The sequence below is a fragment of the Sturnira hondurensis genome, unplaced genomic scaffold (genome assembly GCF_014824575.4).
Source record: "Sturnira hondurensis isolate 20B ecotype Veracruz unplaced genomic scaffold, ASM1482457v3 Scaffold0002638, whole genome shotgun sequence".
NCBI classification, from domain to species: Eukaryota; Metazoa; Chordata; class Mammalia; order Chiroptera; family Phyllostomidae; genus Sturnira; species Sturnira hondurensis.
The window spans coordinates 8,775,081-8,794,883 of NW_028075269.1; the positions used below are offsets into that span (position 1 = coordinate 8,775,081).

The 19,803-nt window shown below is 38.4% G+C and overlaps 2 protein-coding genes across 2 annotated transcripts in view; both read right to left on the reverse strand.

Annotated features, from left to right (window-relative positions):
- DCDC1 (doublecortin domain containing 1) overlaps positions 1 to 19,803 on the reverse strand; it is a 380,146-nt gene that overhangs the window by 254,509 nt on the left and 105,834 nt on the right. The window lies entirely within an intron of this gene.
- On the reverse strand, positions 1,233 to 17,860 carry LOC118983185 (phosphoserine aminotransferase-like). Its single transcript, XM_037040537.1, is given in 4 exon segments — positions 1,233 to 1,478; positions 1,547 to 2,545; positions 16,990 to 17,183; positions 17,762 to 17,860. Coding segments are annotated over 4 exon segments (1,398 nt in total). The 3' UTR covers positions 1,233 to 1,372.

The following is a 19,803-nucleotide window of genomic DNA, read 5'->3' on the forward strand; positions in this document are numbered from 1 at the left end:
ACATAATGAATGGTACTGAATATTTAGTTTCAAATACTTGTTAATATAAATCCCTGCTTTGATACCTACCAAATCATCCTCCAAAAAATTTGGCCTGATTCACACTCTCATTGAGAATGTCTGAAAATATCTATTTTAGTCACACCCTCACCAGCCTCACATGTGGGTATGTTTTTTAACCATTATTACACTGTTTGGTGAAAACTTACATCATGTTTTAATTTTCATGTTTAAGTTATCTGTAAGTTCACTTAACACTCTACATTATTTTCACGGCCTTTTGTGTTTCCTTTTTCTGTAAATTTACTATTTATAGACTTGGTCCATTTTTCTATTGTGTGTCTATTTATTTCTTTTTTTAAAGGTGTTTTAGAATGTTAATGTCCTTCATGTTTTCAACATAAAACACTGACAGTGGATAAACAACGGGGGAAGACGCTTCAGCAAGGATCTTCCAGAGCTCACAGCATCGCTCTGGTCAAACACTGCGGTGAGAACGGTCAGTGAACAAAGGATAAGGGAGTTTAACAGGGACTTTTTTTTTAGTATAATGGCATAACTGAAAAGTGAAGAACCAACCAACCAATGAACCTTCTCTTCCACCTACTGAAATGAAAATAAAAGTGAATTGGGGAGCTTCTAAATCTTTTGAAGCAGCTTCAAAAGGAAAGAGAAAGACAAAGCCATTGAAAACATAGTGTTATAATGCATAAGGTTCTAACAATTTCCCAAAGTCTCTCCATGTATTTACTGAGAACCACATCATTAGAAATATAAATGTATAGAGATATAAACTATTTGGTATTAAAAACAGGCCTTGCTATATAAATATATGGTATGTCATTTTTATCTCTTAATGAGAATAACAGTATAAAGGTCTCTCATTGGACCTTTAGCCTAGACCCCTACACACGCACCACATGGTCAAGGTTGACCTGAATCAACAATCGTGGGACCCAGGAGCCCCTGCTGCTGTCACTGTGGAAAGAATCAAGATTCAGCACCTGACGAACCCCACCCACCCTCAATGCTACAAATTTGAAACATTAATACTTTGTGTAAGTCCACAGGCAAGTCTAAATGCTGAGATCTAACTAGAAAAAGCATCAGCAAAGACAACACAAGCTAGAATCATTAGAAAAGCTAAAGGAAGATTTTTTTAAAACCTTCCAGGTCAAGTTGAAATTAAGGTGTTTGTCCCACTAGCTTTGCAGAGCTGTGGAGATCTTGCTGTGCTTTGAAAAACAAAAGAAAAATATCCAATAAGCATGTTCCTTTGAGAAAAATACTACAGTTAAGTTTTTTAAGCCATTGGGCTGTGTTCAATTTTGGACATGGTTCAAGAGTAGAGTGTATATTGGACAGGATGTATTCAAAGCTGATGCATCTCCAAAAATTTCTTCATGAAGGCTGCCAGGTCCTGCACGTCCTCCATAGCCATGGCCTTATACAGGGAGGCCTGGATGCCTCCCACAGACCTGCCAGGTCCTGCACGTCCTCCATAGCCATGGCCTTATACAGGGAGGCCTGGATGCCTCCCACAGACCTACGCCCTTTCAAGAAGATCATATTGAGTTCAAGGGCTTTATCAAGAAATCTTTTTTCTAAAGCATCACCCCCTTTGGTGTTGCCAATACGGGATGGAATATTCATCCTGATTCTATTCTGGGGCTCCTCGGGACATACACAGAAGCCTTGCGAATCATCAATGATATCAAAAATCATGTGAGACTTGATGGAGCTGAGCTTCTCCATGGCTGCTGTACCACCACTGTTCTTAATCCACTCCAGGACTAAGCCCATGACCTAGATGCTGAGGCAGGGAGGAGTCTTCCACTAGGAGCTGTTTGTGGCCTACACTTTGTACTCCGGGACTGCAGGGCACTCTATGAGGGTGAAGGCCAGCAGGTCATGGTGGATGATCACCACCATGACCCTGGCAGAGCACATGTCCTTCTGCACACCAGCAAAGATCACCTCAGACTTGGAAATGTCCACTGGCTTGGACAGGAAGTTTGAGGACATGTCAGAAACCAGCACTGCATCCTTGGCATCACAGATAAAGTGAAACTCCACACTGTACACGGTCTCGTTAGCACAATAACACATGTAGGAGGCCTCAGGGCTGAGGGTCCAGGTGTTTGGGTATGGAATTTTTTTATAACTGTCAAGTTTAGGGTGGTCGATATTCACAGTGCCAAACTTCTCGGCTTCTTCTGTGACTTTCGCTGACCAAGCTCCTGTCACCACATAGTCGGCACACCTTGCTACTTTCCATCCAATCAGGTTTAAGGAAACAGCACTGAACTGGCCGGACCCAGCCCCTTGCACAACCTTGCAGTTGTCTGGAACAGCTAGCAGTTCCTGCACAAGATTCTCTGTGTTGTTAAGAATCTTAGCAAAATCTGATGACCTGTGGCTCATTTCAAGAACACTAACCCCAACGCCTTTGTGGTCTAATAATTTTTTGTATCTCTCACCATACTGAACATGGCAGCTTGGCAGCCCAGGTCCGAAACTGACCACCTGCTTCAGAGAGTCCGTGCTGTGGCAGTGTAGGCGGTGAGGCAGTTAGAGAGAGCTGGACATGCGGGCTGAGCGAGTGTGTCTGGCTATTTCTTACCGACTTGACAGGGCTCAGCATAATCAGAAATTAGGCCTATTTCATGGGAGCTGCAAATTTTGTCTCTAGTCTATCATTTTTCCTACTTCAATGATATAAATTTTACTGTTTTTATCTCAAGCACATATTATCAAGAAATATAAAAGAGAGCTCTCAAGGTCCACAGAGGTACTACAAGGGTAGAATAGACAAATACTATGAACTCCAAAACAGAAATGTTGTTGACTGGTGGTGGCACAAGATCAAGATCAGTGGGTGGGAACACATTACCACCTCACTGGGGTCAGAATGGCCGTCATAAACAAATCAACAAACAAGTGTTGGAGAGGCTGTGGAGAAAAGGGAACCCTAGTGTACTGTTGGTGGGAACGCAGACTGGTGCAGCCACTGTGGAAAACAGTATGGAATTTCCTCAGAAAACTAAAAGTGGAACTGCCTATTGACCCAGCAATTCCACTGCTGGGATTATACCCTAAGAATCCTGAAACACCAATCCAAAAGAACCCACACACCCCAAAAGCCAAGTGTTGGAAGCAAACTAAGTGCCCATCAGTAAATGAATGGATCCAAAAACTGTGGTACATTTACACAATGGAATACCACCCAGCAGACAGAAAGAAGAAGCTCCTACCCTTCGCAATAGCATGGGTAGAACAGGAGCATTATGCTGAGTGAAATAAGCCAGGCGGTGAGGAACAAAAAGCATATAATCTCACCTCCAACAGGAACATAATCAACAAAAGGAAAAATCAAGAAAAATATAACCAGAAATTAAGAACAATCTGACAGCAACCAGAGGGGAGGTGGGCGAGGATAAGGGGGGGAAGGGTTTTCAGGAACTACCATTAAGGACACATGGACAAAACCAAGGGGGAGGGTGGAAGCAAGGGAGGGAGGTGGGTTTGGATGGGGTTAGGGGGAGTCTGGAGGAAAATGCACACAAATGTAATTGAACAACAATAAAATAACTTAAAAAAAAACATCACCAGGTGGGTTCTATGGATGTAAATCAGTCCTTTTCCCATAGTGAACATGAGAGTGTGCGGGTAGATAAAAGAGCAAACTCAAATGAAGACCAAGAGAAAAAGAGTGGTGTCTGCAAAGGGTTAGGTTTAAACTGCACCAAAGGGGTGAAGGAATGAAGGATGAAGAGGGTGAAGGCTTTCTCTAGCCTAATAGGTCTTCTCAGAGTATTGAGTATTCAGCATATTTATTCCCATCTATGTGCCTTTGCTTGACCGTACGTTTTCCTTCATCTTTCCTCCATTCCACCTGTCCAATATATATTATTGTAAAGAAGCATATATTTACCAAAGAGCTATATTTTAAACTTAATTTTATGTCCTGGCATGTTCAGCACACATAGGTCCTCTATAAGTAGGTAGATAAGCTTCTCTACACAGGCAAATGGTACAGTTTGATCACACAAAGAGAAACCAGGGACCCACACCTTCCCTTTCCTTATTCAGCCAATCACAAAGTCCCACCCACTTCAACTTAGCAAAGTCCTTCAAATCCTTCTTTGTCTCTTCATCTTCACTCATAACATCTTAATTCAGAGCTTCATCAGGTCTCACGTGGATCACTGCAATAGCCTTTCAACTATTCTTTCTGCTCTCAAAACCAACCCACTCTGATTTATCCCCTTTGTATTGACAATTTTCTTCCTAAAAAATATAACTATGACCCTTTCATTTCCTAATTAAAACCCTTGATGGGAAAACCCCTTAGCATCACAAACAAGGACTTAATAGTCCAGTGTCTGCTTGTCTTTCCAGCTGTGTGTCCCAACTACACCATCTCTCTCCACTGAACTATGTCCCAACGACATATCCCACTACGGCAGTTCCTTACAGGTTTCCATACACTTCACTGCTCCACTCAAGTACTATTCCCTGGCACAAGCTATTCCTCTGGCAGGAATTGCCCCCCATCTGTCCTGAGCTCTAGCCGTGTTTCACAGTTCAGTTTAGACATCATATCTTCTAGTGAGCCTCTCCTGACATATACGTGCGTGCACGCACCCACACAGAAAAAGCATTACTCTCTACTTTGCATGCTACAGCACCTTTGTCAGGATCTATATTTTAACAATCACTGTATCATATGGAATGTACTTATTTACAGGACTTCCCTGACGAAACCATGGGCATCTCAGGCCAGCTCCTGAAAGTTTCATTTTTTTTTAATATTTCACTCCTAATGCTCTACCTGGTACACACTCAGGTATCAGTAAATGGTCGTTGAATAAATAAATGCATAAATGTTTGTCAACTGAGTGATCTGCTCCCCTTCCCACTGCCTTCCTACTGTACGGTGGTAGAATTCTGAAAGCGAGTTCCTCCTTCGGCTATGTGTCAGCCCGTTAGTTTCTACAGCAGTTACAGCAATGAGAATGAGGATCCAAAGGGGAACGACAATCCTGTTGGCACCAAAACTCCGTCGCATTCTGGCATACTCATTTCCACCTCAGTAAGCGCCTCAGACTAGACAATAAAATGCTGTAGGTGAGCTTGCAAGGGTAATTTTAAAGCCCTGCCAGAGATTCAGAAGTGTCTATGGGTAAGTTATTATGGCTGGAAAACATGAACAACAGAAAGCTATTTTGAGTATTCCATAGACAAGGTTGGGGGGCATGAAATTTTCTAGCCACTCAATACATCTCAGGGTCGCTGGCCCCACAGAGTAGAACCAAAGTACTAACCCAGGAGGTCACACCACATCGAAGTGTTTGGGTTACAAGTGGTGTGACATGACTCCATGTATTTTCAAAGTGACATGTATAAAGTACTACTCAAATTTGGGGTTGTAAGGCCAGAATGATAGGGTTCCTACAATAGGGCTCTGATACGTAAAAATAGAACATAAGCCACTGAGTGTGGAGACTCGTCTGTGAGATTTCGTTAACAATGGGTGCGGTTCTGGCTGCGTGCACTAGATCCTTTTACTACGGACCCTCTGATGTTCCTGGCCGACACACCTAAAATGAGAACATGATCACATGACACTATTATATATAATGGCAGAAATACTATAAACATGAGTGATATTGAAAAACTGCCCTAGAGAATCATTCTTAGCCCCTAGCTTGTAAAAGTCGAAGGCCCCAGGAGTGACTGCAGTGGTCCAACCCTGCACTGCTGACTTCTGACAAATCAGTGAGGCAAATTCCTGGCTGAAAAAGACCTCAGCTCAACCTGTCTAGTCTTGTTACTTAACATATAAAAAAACTAAGTTCAAAACAAAGAGACACACACAGGTTCAGAGAGTGACCAGTGGCAGACACTAGTTCCCTGTTCTCTCAGGTGAGATAAACCCACACTGCTGCCTCCTATGGATTTCCGAACTTCTTCATAACCTTGAGGTGGAAGAGGGTCAAAGTGGGGTATAAATGGTAATGGGGAAAATAAAATAAAAATAAACTATTTTTTAAAATCTGTCATTGTAATAAAAGAGCCATTATGCTTTATTCTTTGGGATATATTAAGGACCAAATGGTGTACAAAGATGTTCTTACTGAATGTAATAGTTTTTTTTGTCAGGGCATCTCCAATGACTAGAATAGTACCTCGCACAGGGCAGGCACTTGATAAATATTCATTGAAGGAACTGAATCCAAAACTCAACAATGAGGTGATAACTAAAAGACTACAGCACAAGGGTAATGGAGCTAGTAACAATGACCAGAAAACCATAATGAGATACCAGTACACACTCATCGAAATGACTGAAAATAAAGACTGACAGTACTAAGCGTTGATGAAGACGTAGGCTGATGGAACCTCATACAGGCAGGTAGGAGTATGAGTTGGTTTGGCCACTTTGGAAAATACCATGTCAGTATCTATTAAAGTTAAATATACGCCTACCTTATGTCCTAGCAGTTCCTCTCTGAGATGTACATATCCAAAAGGAATAAGTAAATATATCAGCAAGAGACATGTACAAGAACATATATCATTATTCATAATATTAAAATCTAACTGGAAAGAACCCAAATATTCATCAGCCAGACATTGGATGAGTAAGTTCTGGTATGGCATAGAGCAGTTTATAATGGGTGCTACACAAAAACATAAAAGAATAAATTAAGATACTCAACAACATGATGGACCTCATTAAGCTGCACAGAAGAAGCCAGGCATCAAAAAGTATGTACTGTATGATTTCATTTAGGTGAAGCTCAAGAACAGGCAAACAAATCAATGGTTACAAAAGTCAGAATGGTGGTTTCCTCAGGGAAACTATTAATGAGAAGATGCAAGAAGAAACCACCTTGGCTGCTGGAAATGGTTTTTTTTGTCTTAGTTTAGATGGTGGTTACAGGAGTGAATTAACCTGTTTAAAACCTCATAAAGCAATTTACTTACGATATGTACCCTTTAGTATATATAGATTATAGTCAGTTTTTGCAGGAAAAAAATAATTTAAAACTTCAATTAAAATGTAAATTATTTTGATATAAAAATGCATAATGTAATAAATTTTAGAAGACTTCTAAAATATGTACTCCCTCATTGCAATGATAGAACAGCATGTGTTGAGCATTAAATATTAGATAACTTGGCTATTTGGTAAAATGCTGTTTATTGGTTGTAATTTTTCTTGTATGTATGATTATTACAGCCTCTTTAAAAATCAAATTACCTAATTTAAGCCATTCATTAAATACCATATCTATTGCGTTCCTGCCACATGTTAGGTAAGCATTGAGTCAAGTACAGTAAAGATAAAATGGTAAATACAAAAGGTCCCTTTCCGGTGCAGGAGATGTACAATGACCCCCCTTTCTTTCACAATTTGTATGATAAAGGCAAACTACATCTTTGTGCTCATCTCTCCACAATATTGCAGCTTGTACTACGTCAGTCTGAATTTGTTCATATATTGTGATATATATGCTCTCAATCAGTGTGTGGCTTACTCCTCTAGTTGGATTCTAAGCCTGTCCAGGGCGCAGACAGTGATTTCTGTTTTTTCTTTCTCTTATGAATAGTCCTTGTGCAGTGTTCACAGCTAGCAAGTGCCCAAAAATAGGATTAACAAAGTGATTGACTGGTGCCCTTGGAAAAATAATAGATGGCACATAGGCCACCAGGTAAATATTACATTGCCCTCCAGTGGCCTCGCCCTCCTGTAGGGAAGGCCATCATACTGGACACTGAGAGCCATTGACTGGCTCTTTGGGGAACACAACCAAACACCTTACTCTGTTGACCATGCTGACTCAACAGAAAAAATCATTTATTTAATACCACACAGGTATTGTAGATCAAAATGTTTTGCCTGAATTTATGGTTCCAGGACAAAGAAAAAATATTTTGAGAAAGTCCTCACTCCCAATAACAAACAAGACACATGAGCAAATCAATGACAACAACGAGGTGAGTTGGACGGTTCTGGTTCAGTCCTGCCTGGACCAGCTCTTGATCTTAACATTGACAGGAAAACCTGTCAGCTCTGTCCTTTACACAACCAGTGGGAAGAGTAGGAAAACCAAGGCATTGAAAGCCCTTATCGCCAGCACCACTGCAGTCACTCAGCTACAGAAAGTTCTATAACATCACGACTGGACATTTTTTCAGGGTATCACGAGTCCTCGGCTTTGATTCAGTGTAGACAATATGTTGTTTGTTACCATGACACACAGGTAGACTGAAAATACACTTAGAGTTGGTCGTGGAGTCATTTGCCCCAAATTTATCTCTAATTTCTCTATTAGAGTTTCTGATGATACCAACTCAACCAATATGAATTTACGTAAGTATTATACAGGGTAACTTTTCTGATTACTCTGCATGCTCATTTTAGACAATTTAGAAAATAAGGAAAAGTATAAGAAAAAATGTAAAGTTACCTATTATCCTACAACTTAGGAACAAAACACCATGTGTTTTTCTTTACACATAAAACATATTTTATATGCATAACTGAGATGCAGTCTATTCTGTCCTGAAACTTCACTTTTTAATGTTATATTGTGAGCCTTCTATACATCATTAAAACAGTTCCATGAGCATTATTTTAATGACCATGCAATTCCATCATATGCACATAGGACAATTTATTTAATCTTTTTTTATTGATGGGGTACAAATCTTTGTAATTTTTCCAATTCTGCCACACCTGGACCATTTGAGGAAGTGATGATGCAATGGACAAAGTATGGAGTTCAATACCAGCCTGAGAACTTACTAGTTAAGTAACCTTGAATATTTGTCTAAAGGACTTTGAGTCTATTTCACCAACTCTAACAGTGAAAAAAGCTTACTTCACTGTTGTTATGAGAATCAATGGATACAATGCACATGCAAGTATTTGATGAAATACACAGTTGTGAATCCTACAACTGTTTTTGTCACCATCATCATTAAAATGAACATAAATAAGGCCATTAAAGCATCTCTGAGAGGCACATGTTACTATCGCCCACTCAGGAAAGCTACGCAATAATCTGCCTCTGCTGCTAAAGAATGCACGCAAGGGTTATTGTGGAGGTAACCATCATGCACCCTTCTGTTACAGTTCCAGCTAGTGTGTCTTTCCCTCAACTGTAAGATTGCCTCAACGGTGGTTCCATAAAATTACATTAAAAATGTCTAAGTGCCATTTTAGGGAGGGGGTAATCATGGGATTTGCTTAAGGCAATTTTTGGCTAGCAAATGTATACTTTAATTAGATATGTTATAGAACAATAAAGGCATAAATTCTAAAGATGCTTTTTTACACTTTGAATAATGTTGAGAAAATATCAACAGGTTGTATCAAAATACGGCCTACTCACACCATTGTTTGGGGACTCAATGGCAAGGCAAGAGAGAAGCCTCTGCCATGACAGTGGCCTCCGTTTGGCAGCCTTGTCACTACTTAAGATTCCTGCCCCTGCTCATGCCATCATGCTCTTGGCCTCCTCTCTGTTCTCTTTAATTCATACTCTTTCCCATGGTTGTTGGCTCGTTCCTATGGCGATCATTAGCCAATTAGAGAGCCGTTTTCCACCAACAGTGAATTGATTAATTCTATCACAATGAGGATGCTTTTGGTGTCTGGGCCTTCTCAACTATGTTTTAATGCTCACACCTTAAAGAACCCTTTCTCAATGCCAGACCCGTCTTTTAACTTACAGTTCCTGATGTTTGAGGTTGTCCCCAAGGCTGACCTCTGAATACAGAAACTGTTGTTACACACTTTTTACAAGACATGGCTGCAAAAATCCAAGTAACATATTACTGAAAAAAATCACATTAGTTTATTGACAACACATAGTGAAAGCAGTGATTTGGCTGATTTTCTTTTCAAAGAAGGTTATTTTGGTTTAATGAAGACACAAGCACAACATAATGGCTGATTTAAAAAAAATTATTTCACTGAGATCTCAACAGCTCATTTTAATTACTCTTTCCTTCATCAAAGATTCACATTTACTGAACATCCGCCAGGGCAATCTGAGACCAGACTGCAAAAGCTCTCACTCTGTGAGATATGATAAAATAGCTGGGAAAGCCTCCTGCGTACTAATGACGACACCCACAAAGCGAGTCACCTTGCATCACATGCACTCAGAGGAGGTGAAAATCTGTCTCTACAATAGTTGGCCCCTAGTTTGTCTAAGTGTGTCAATAATTCACCATTTAAGGAAATCTGGAGAGGATCAACAAAACTTAAGAATATTTGACAAACGTAATCAGACCAGAAGCGCCTGATATTCCCCACCAAACTTGGAAGAGGACTTTGTCTTTCGGCACGCCTAAACCTAACGGAAATGTGAGGCAGGGCATCGAGGCTGTCACATGGCAGATACTAATTGTTCCGATTAAAGTCTAACCATCTTGCTTCCCTGCTGCTTCGAGAATGTCTCTGACTTTTGATCCTGACGTCTGTGTCTGACAAGAATTTCACTCCGCTCTGACACTCCTTCTGATGTTGATCCAGGAATTAATGGATTGTGAAAAAGCTGGCAGGATATCATTTAAAAAATAGAATTCCTAGTGTACAAGGGATGAAAAGGTATCAGAATTCACAGACTCTGGTACCAAGACAATGATCGGGGTTGGGTGTTTGGGCTTTTTCATATTAGTTCACAAGAGAACCGAAAATAAAACTTAGCCAAAAAGTTCTCGTGACAAAATAGTTATTTTCATTTCCTTTCAATATAGAGGAATAATGCTTGTTTTTGCGAAATACTAAAACAAATCCATAGGAGATAATTTGCTCTGAAAGTTGACATTTAACATGTACAGTTGACCACTTTTTGTAAGGAATTTTATAAGGAATGTCTTTATACAATGGAAAATTTTGATCAGAAAATGTAAGAATTTTTAAAATAACACTGTTAATACGCCATCTCTCTAATAATTTATATATTTGTATACACAAGACCCCAGTAAACTACTGATCAAAGGATAACTTTAATTATGGAAAGTATGTAATTTTTAAATGTAAAGGAAGTTTAAATTAAAACTGTCTAAAGATGCGTTTTAAATTAAGGAAGTCTCTTCAGGATTGAAATTTTACACATCAGGAGATACTGCCTTGCATTTCATGGTTCTGGATAATTACTAGATGCCAGTGGATAACTTAAACATAGCTTAGATTCATTGACATTAATGTGTGACAAGCATTACAGAACATATTTAGTAATTCTAGATGAAAAAGTAAAAGAGATTTTGAAAAACCAGGGAAAAGTACCACAGTAGCAACAATATAATTCTTTGAGTAAGAAAAAAAATTCTGCTTTATGTCATAATGATCAGAAATTTAACAAGTTAAAAAGAAACACCAGTCACAAGTCAGAATGGCTACCATCAATAAATCAACAAACAAGTGCTGGTGAGGACGTGGAGAAAGGGGAACCTTTTGCAGTGTTGGTAGGAATGCAGACTGGTGCAGGCACTGTGGAAAGCAGTTTGGAGTTACCTGAAAATATTAAAAATAGATCTGCCTTTTGACCCAACCATCCTACTTCTGGGAATCTATCTGAAGAAATCTGAAACACTAATTTGAAAGAACATAAGCATCCCTATGTTCACTGCAGCATTATTTACAATCACCAAGGTATGGAAGCAGCCCGATCCTCCATCATAGATGAGTGGATAAAACAACTATGGGATATTTACACAATGGAATACTACTTGGCCGTGAAAAAGAAGAAACCTTTACCCTTTGCGACAGCATGGATGGACCTGGAGAACATTATGCTAAGTGAAATAAGCCAGTCAGAGAAAGACAAATACCATACAATTTCACTCATGTGGAATCTAATGAACAAACTGAACTAACAAGCAAAATAAAGACAAACTCAAAGAAGGAGAGCAGGTTGACAGCAGGGGTCATGAAGGTGGGGGTTTGGGGGTGGAGGGATTGAAAAGGAAAAGGAGAAAGGACTCATGGACATGGACAACAGTATGGTGACTGGAGGGGGCAGAGTATTAAGGGGAGAGACGGTAATGGAAAATATTAAAAATTTTAAAAATGTTTAAAAAGGAAAATATATATACAAAAATATGTATTAAGTATATATGTAAATATATATACATATATTTAAATACATATATACACATACCCTCATGTGTCCCCCCAGCAAAGCCCAAGCAGTGATCACTCTGTCTCTGTCACTAAAGAGATAGTTTGCAGCCACCAGTTACAGACTAAGGTGCCTACAGAACAGCTCATCCATTTAGGTTCCCCACTCCATCCATGGACATGACCTTACTGGCAGTCAAGGCCACGGACTTCTCCCTCCTGCCCAGTGGCTACCCTGTTGATGCTGAGACACAGGATGCCACAGGAACCTGGGGGGTGCTCTCGTATGTATAACCCAGAAGTGTGGGAAAGTTGATGCTCCACAATGCTAACCTTTGACCAACGGGAAGAGGAAGCCATTGGACAAATACTTTCCCCTGTCTCCCACAGAAAGGAGAACTGCATCTCCCACTACTGAGATGCAGTTCACAGGGCTGTGGAGTGTTGAGTCACACTTCATGTTTGCTAACTCAGCAACAGATTTTTGCAGGGGCTCTTCCTTCTTCTCTGCCTCCTTATACCCATTATTTCTGCACCTAAAATTATCCCCACCAATAAAAGAAGAGTAGAGAAGCCTTCTCTCTCTCATGCTGTGATTCCAGGGGAATCAAACCTAAGATACAGACCATACTGTCTGACAAAAAAGCAACAGAATTAAAAATCTGCAATTGTAAGGAGGAAAAAAAGGCACATGTATGAATACTTAAAAATACACTCCTAAACAAACTTTGGAATAACAGGGACATCACAATCGACACTATAGAATACAGAGAACTAAACAATAATAAAAATATTTCATAATGGAAAATGTACTAATAATTTTAAATCCCTTTCACAGTAACAGCAAAAATATAAGGTACAAAGGATTAAAAAATAAGGTATTCAAAAAAATAAATAAAATCTGTTCATTGTCTCTCCTGCTCAGTTATACCTAAGTATTTCTAATCACCACCATCCACCTTCTTAGCCAGATTTGCACATAAAAATTTAAGATGTTCATTAAATTTAAATTTCAGATACATACTGAATTTTTAATATAAGTATGTCCCCTGGCTGAACTACTGCTGTCCCCAGTGACCAAGAACATTCTGAGGCAGATGAACTTTAGATTACTTTAACCAAACTTTTAAAAAAAAGATTTTTCTTTATTTCTCTATAGAGAGAACACGGAAGGGAAGGAAGAAGGACAGAAACATCAGTTGGCTGCCTCTTACATGCCCCCAACCAGGGACCTGGCCCACAACCCAGGCGCGTGCCCTGACCAAGAATCAAACTGGTAACCTTTCGGTTCACAGGCCAATACTCACTCCACTGAGCCATACCAGCCAGGGCTAACCAAATTTTTAGAATATACATGTACTTATTCCTTAAAGACGAGTGAATAAAGAATGAGCAAAGAACTGTTTCTAGCTCTTTTTATATATTACCTCATCAATACTCACAGAACCATGTAGATATTCTCATTCAATAAATAAGAAAGCAAGGCAACATGGAGTTTGCCAATCACAGTCACACAGTAAGAGGCAGCAAGGATTTGAACGGAAGAAGTCTAGCTCTTAACCTCTGGATTCTGCTGTCTCCCCGATCCATGAAAGGATAATTATCTCTATTTCTATGGAATCTGCTCCTTTGACTTATACAGGCAAGTTAAACAAATTCTAAGGAAGACCATTTTTCAAGAGGCCTAGTTTTCTTGGTTGATCCACGAGCTACTTCAGAAAACATTTATGGCTTTTAAACTCTAAACAAAGTAATCGTTCTCATCTGCACATAACCATCTCCAGGACTCAACATGCACAACGGAAGTCCACCTTCCCCCATCGGACTGAGCTTGGGTTCAGACCTAGATTGCCCTCACATACTCAGGCTTCTGTATTTCTCATCGGACATTTTTTCAAACTGTCATAACAATGAACATCTACCAAAGTGTAGTAATATTATAATGATGAAGAATATATGATGTCTCAACTGGCTACATAAGGATTTACTCATTCTTCTATTTATTTACAATCATCTATGGTTATCAGAAACAAATATTTACATGAACACAATCAGTTCCCCCTAACCAGTGGCTCCCATCCACATTAGCTACTACCTACCAGGATTTTTAATTACTTCCCCCAGTTCCCCATCCTGCCTCTACTGTGTCAAGTTGTGAGGCCTTGGGATTTGAAAGTAAATTCAATATCAAGTGAATCGAACATGCTTCTTGGATCAAGATTGGATGAGTTAAATACTTACCGACATGCATAGGTACTTTATTCTTTAGTCAAAAGAAAAATCCATATGGAATTGCTTTTAATATTTTGAAGGTCTCCTATGTACAAGCTATCAGTAATTTTCCTCTTTATCTTCTCTGCTACAGAAATTCATAATGTGGAGTCTATATATAGTCATAGTTTAAATTCAATATAAGGTGTATGAAACACCTAAACTTTCAGAGCAATTAATTTATGAACTACTCTGTTAATTAATATTTTTAAAGTTCTACAACACAAATAAATTAAATTTGTAATGGGAAAGTATGGGCTTTTATATGGGCTTACATACCGTTAGCATGACTACAAAATAAATTCCAAATAATTAAAAATTTAAAGGTAAAAAAATAAAAATACTAGGGGAAGATATTCTTATATTCTTAGAATGTGGAAGTTTTATTTAGCATGATATAAAACCAAGACACTATATTTTTAAAAAGTGGCAGGGCCGATTAAATAGAAACTTAATTACTATAGGTCAAAGGACACAAGAAAATTTAAATGACAAATTTAGGAAGAAAGGTATTACATTTTTCTGTGACAGGTAATTTAAAAACAATCTATAGAGAATGTTCACAACTAAATAAGAAAAGATGAACATAACTATTGGGCAGAATTATGAATGCATGAATTATAGAAGAAACACAAGTGACCAATAAATGTACATAAATATATTTAAGTTCACTAATAATCAGCCTATTAATTTTTTAAATAAGGTTTTTTAATCCATCAGGCTGACACAGGTGAATAGAAGTAAAGACGCAGGGAAATAAAGCACTAATCCATCTTTGGACACAATGTAAACAGGCTCGAACTTCCTGGGGGGTATTAGGCAATATCTGTGAAAAACTAACTGTAGATATTATTTCTTCCAATAATTCTAGTTCTGTTTATCATAGTATCTATTTATCTATTTATCAACATCTAAAAGAGTTACTAGGTCCCAAAGCCTAACACAGTGGAAGACATACAGCCATGAACAGCGGTCTCTCAGTATGTTGTCCTGTGGGAAGAGGCCCATGTCCATGGTAAGGAAATAATAAAACAAGTCACAGAATATTACTTGGAAAAAAGGTTTATAGTATTTGTTTTTGTGTTCATATAGATATACACACATATACACATACATGTATGTATATGTATGCATTTATACGAATAGGCCCAGAAAACATGTTATTAAAAGCAGTTATCGCTAGGGGATGGTTTTGGTTAGGAGACTTTCATTTTATGCTTTACAAATTTCTGTAATTTTATAGATCATTGATTCACTAATGGAACAATTCCTATATTTTGAAAAATGGATGGCAAATATTAGTTCCCTATGAAAAAGAAGAGCTGTTTTCATGAAAACAGGGTGATCAGGTTACCACATGAGGCCTAGATTCTGTTTTACAGGTACAAAAAATGTCTCCATAATTAGAAATGTGTGCATATATACTCCCCCAGACTACTACAATATAAGGTCACTTGCCCATGGATTTTCCAAAGTAAACCCTGGAGAAATGGTAATATTTTAACTATAAGAAAGGTGATGAGACATAAAATAGTGAATGACAACAAAAAACTAAACTTCAATACGAATAATGTAAAAGCATATTTAAACATTTAAAATAGTCAAGTTTATTTTTAAATTACTTTGTAAGTCTCATTCATTATGCTTCACAGAGCCCGGACCAGCGGGATTAACAGAGAGCTGGAGAAGAACGTCAGTCTGTGGGGGAAGCGGGAGGTACCTCCTGACCACGCCCTCACTGAGCATTATGCAAATCAAGGAGAGCCACACAGGCTCTGATTTCCCCCAAGGATTGATGAACAAGTACAAAATAATAGGAAGTGACAGGAAACAGATGACTGAGGTCTAATTTAATGTCATTTAATGAGACAATATACCTTAAATTGGTCTTCAGAAATTACAGGTTACAAATAAGATAACAGAAATGTGTTTTTATCATTTTAGTTCACTGATATAAATTTCCTTATGAAGGAAAAGGATATTATTTGCTATATAATGTAGCTAAATTTAAGAGATATGCCAATTTAGGATAATTTGTTTCTTGCCTTTAGTAATATATGAAGTAAAATACTATCAATACATGCAATTAAATATAAAGATAAAAATATATTTGACCTTTTAAAATGTTTATAAGAAATATAAGTAAAAATTAAGCAACATATTTTAATAGTTATATATTTAAACAATATACATGCATGAATATGGATGTGTTCCTTCATCAAATCCACATCCATATAGGGTTTAAAACCCCACATATAAAAAATTAAATTTGTCTAAAGAAAATTCAAGCACATCCAAACAACTGAAATATAAAATGTGTTCCATACTAGTAATCTGCAGCTCAAGGTGTATATTCTGTGTGTGTACAGATATGGTATAAATGCATAACACTATAAGTGTGTGCTGTGTTGGCATACTCACAAAACCTTCCATCAGCCAAAACGTTTTGATTATTTTCAGATGCCATTTTAAGCCTCTCAGCCACTCTGCTGCCTAAGAGTAAAGGGAACAAACCTCCTTTTTTGTTCCAGAAAGAAGCTCTGGAGTGAGTGCCCTTGTTAAGTTTCCTGAACCTGAGGCACACAGTGACTGTCCTGGGAGAAGGTGTTCCACCACCCTGTCTGTGGTTTGATAAAGCCCCCACGACCGTATTTCTCTGCAGAGTGACGGAGCCTCTGGGGCAGAACACGATGGAGCTCCTGACCCCTTCCTTGTGCAGGTACTGGGGCTGTTGTGCAGCTCCATTAATGCAACGAGATGGGCCCCACTGAGATGGGTTATAACAGGAAGGAAAATTAAGAAACTTCAAAGGGGAGCCTTCCAGAGGAAATCCTGAAATTCCTACTAATCTGGGCAGAAAGAAACTGTAACTATTAATATAAATATTTTCCCTTGTGACTGGGGAAAATACAGTAGAAGGTAGAAATGGATAGATGATTGATAGAGACAAGATTAGACCGACAGATAAATTTAGGAATGTTTTTAAGAGCTTAAAATCAATGATTAGTTTTTAATGCACACATACAGAAAAGTTAGGAATTTATGTTGTAGAAGTCTGTAACACTCGAACTCAGATTTCAGAATCCATGGATGAGTTGTGACCCTACTGTGTACCCTTGAGAAGAACTCTGACTTTGCTGCGCTTGTAAACAGTATCAGCAGAAGGGGAGGATCTACACCTCAGAGTCCAAACTACTTCAGAACCCCACCCTGGCCACTTAGCCCACGGCAACCCCACTTCTGCTGAAATGCCGCAGCCTGTGTCGTAAAAACCAAACTGTTCCTGCCGGATCAGCTCAGGGAGCCACGTGCCGTGGAAACGACCTGCAGCCATCCAGCACTTACCTCTTCATCAAGCCCAGGGAGTCCTAGCCGCTGAAGACTCAGCCGTCCCAAGTACACAGAGACGGTGTGTAGCCTTTGGTTTCCAATGACCTGTCCCATTTCCCCTCACCTGAGCCTCACGTCCAAGCCAGTGCTCACTGGGTTTTTGCATCCACTTTCAGAGCAGCCACAATGGTCCTTCTAAAGCATAAATCAGATTGTGCCACACACAGCAGCAAAATAATTCAACTCATCTCTCAGTCTTTGCATCTAAATCTTGTTTTAAAAGATTTTATTTTTATTTGTAGGGAGGGGAAGGGAGAGAAAAAGAGACGGAGAGAAACATCAATGTGTGGTTGCTTCTCACGTGCCCCCTACTGGGGATCTGGCCCACAACCCAGGCATGTGCCCTGACTGGCAACCTTTCAGTTCACAGGCTGGTGCTCAATCCACTGAGCCACACCAGCCAGGGTTAAACGTTTGGGTTTTCTAAAATTTAACACTACAAGTAAATTTTGTTAAAATCGATGTGTTTATTGTTTAGCATAAGATTCACAATACATTTCTCTCAGAAACAACATTATAAATGGGGGAGGGAGAGGATAGAAAAGGGAGATGGGGCGGCACACTCGAATGTTAGCACTCACAGAAGTCCCAAAGCACACAGCTCTCATTTCCACAAAGATAAAGAAATTGTGGCAAGAAGTAGATGAGATGTCTTTGCCTTTGATCTGTGCTGAATTGTACATTTGAAAGTGGGTAGGTCTGTTTTGTAAATACAAGCTGAAATAAATAAACTTCAAAATTACTTTAAGTCAACCTATGAAGAATTACATTTTTAGATTTTCTGATCTGGAGGGCTATAACCAACTCAAGTAGATTTGAAAACTTGTCTTAGTGAATAATATCATAAAAGGGAAAAAATAAGTATGTATGCATACGAAGGAAGAACACAAAGTATTCCATGTGATCCATCTGTTCATTAGACGTGAGGGAAAACAGAAGTAACTCTGCAAGAAAAGATTTATGTGATGTCACATCTTGCGTAGAAAAATACTGTACTTTCCCATGTGTCATTCCAATGACTGTACACTGAAATTATTCTGTTTAAGGCAAGGATATACTTGAAAAGGAAATTAATTACTATATGACAGGATACTTCAAATATAAGAAGTCACAAGACAAATACTGTTCTAAATGATGTAACATGTATATGCTATATAGTTTTTTCAACCTTTAAAATATAAAAATCACTAATGTAATACCATTCCACTTTTGTAGAAACAATTTAGTAAAGAAATAATATGTAATGAGAGTTCAACTAATAATTCTTCTTATAATGCATATTCTATATCTCTGTTGATATCTTGTTTCAAAGATTGTGTGTATTCAACCTGTATTTATCACTTGGCCATTATTTGAAAATCTGTGTTAGATGTTTGAAGAAATATAACCATTGCAAGATGCAGAAATTAATCCTCTGTAAAATATGGTCCCACTAAAGAAAGAAAATTTTCATATTGCAGTATTCTCTCTTAGTATTTTACTTAGAAAAATTTGTCATGATATAAATATTGCCAAAGCAGAACATATACAGGTATGATTATAGAAAGAGAGTTTTTAATTAATGAGGACACAGGAAGAGAAAGCATTTCTAATGCAGAGCAAAGTTCTCACAAAAGCCAAAACACCTGGAAATTCGTGCAATTGATACACACATTGGTACAAAAATAAACACAATATGATAATCATCCCCACTGTTGTTCTCCCCAAAAGCTTTTTTCTCAATACTATCAGAATAAATGTTTAAAGGAAAGACTACAGCAGTGACTTCCTCTTCAAGCCCTATTTTCTGTGTGGTTAATTTCCAGTCCTAAATGGACCAAATGGCTGTTTTCCTTAAAAGACATCACTTTTTTTAAGAGTTGTTTTCATTAGAATGCTGCCTTGATTTTTATACTTCATGACATCAGGTCATTTGGGCTACAGTTACAGTGCAGTGTCAAATGACATTTGCACAGGGCTTTAAAGATAAATGTTCTCTTTTATGATATCAGCATAAA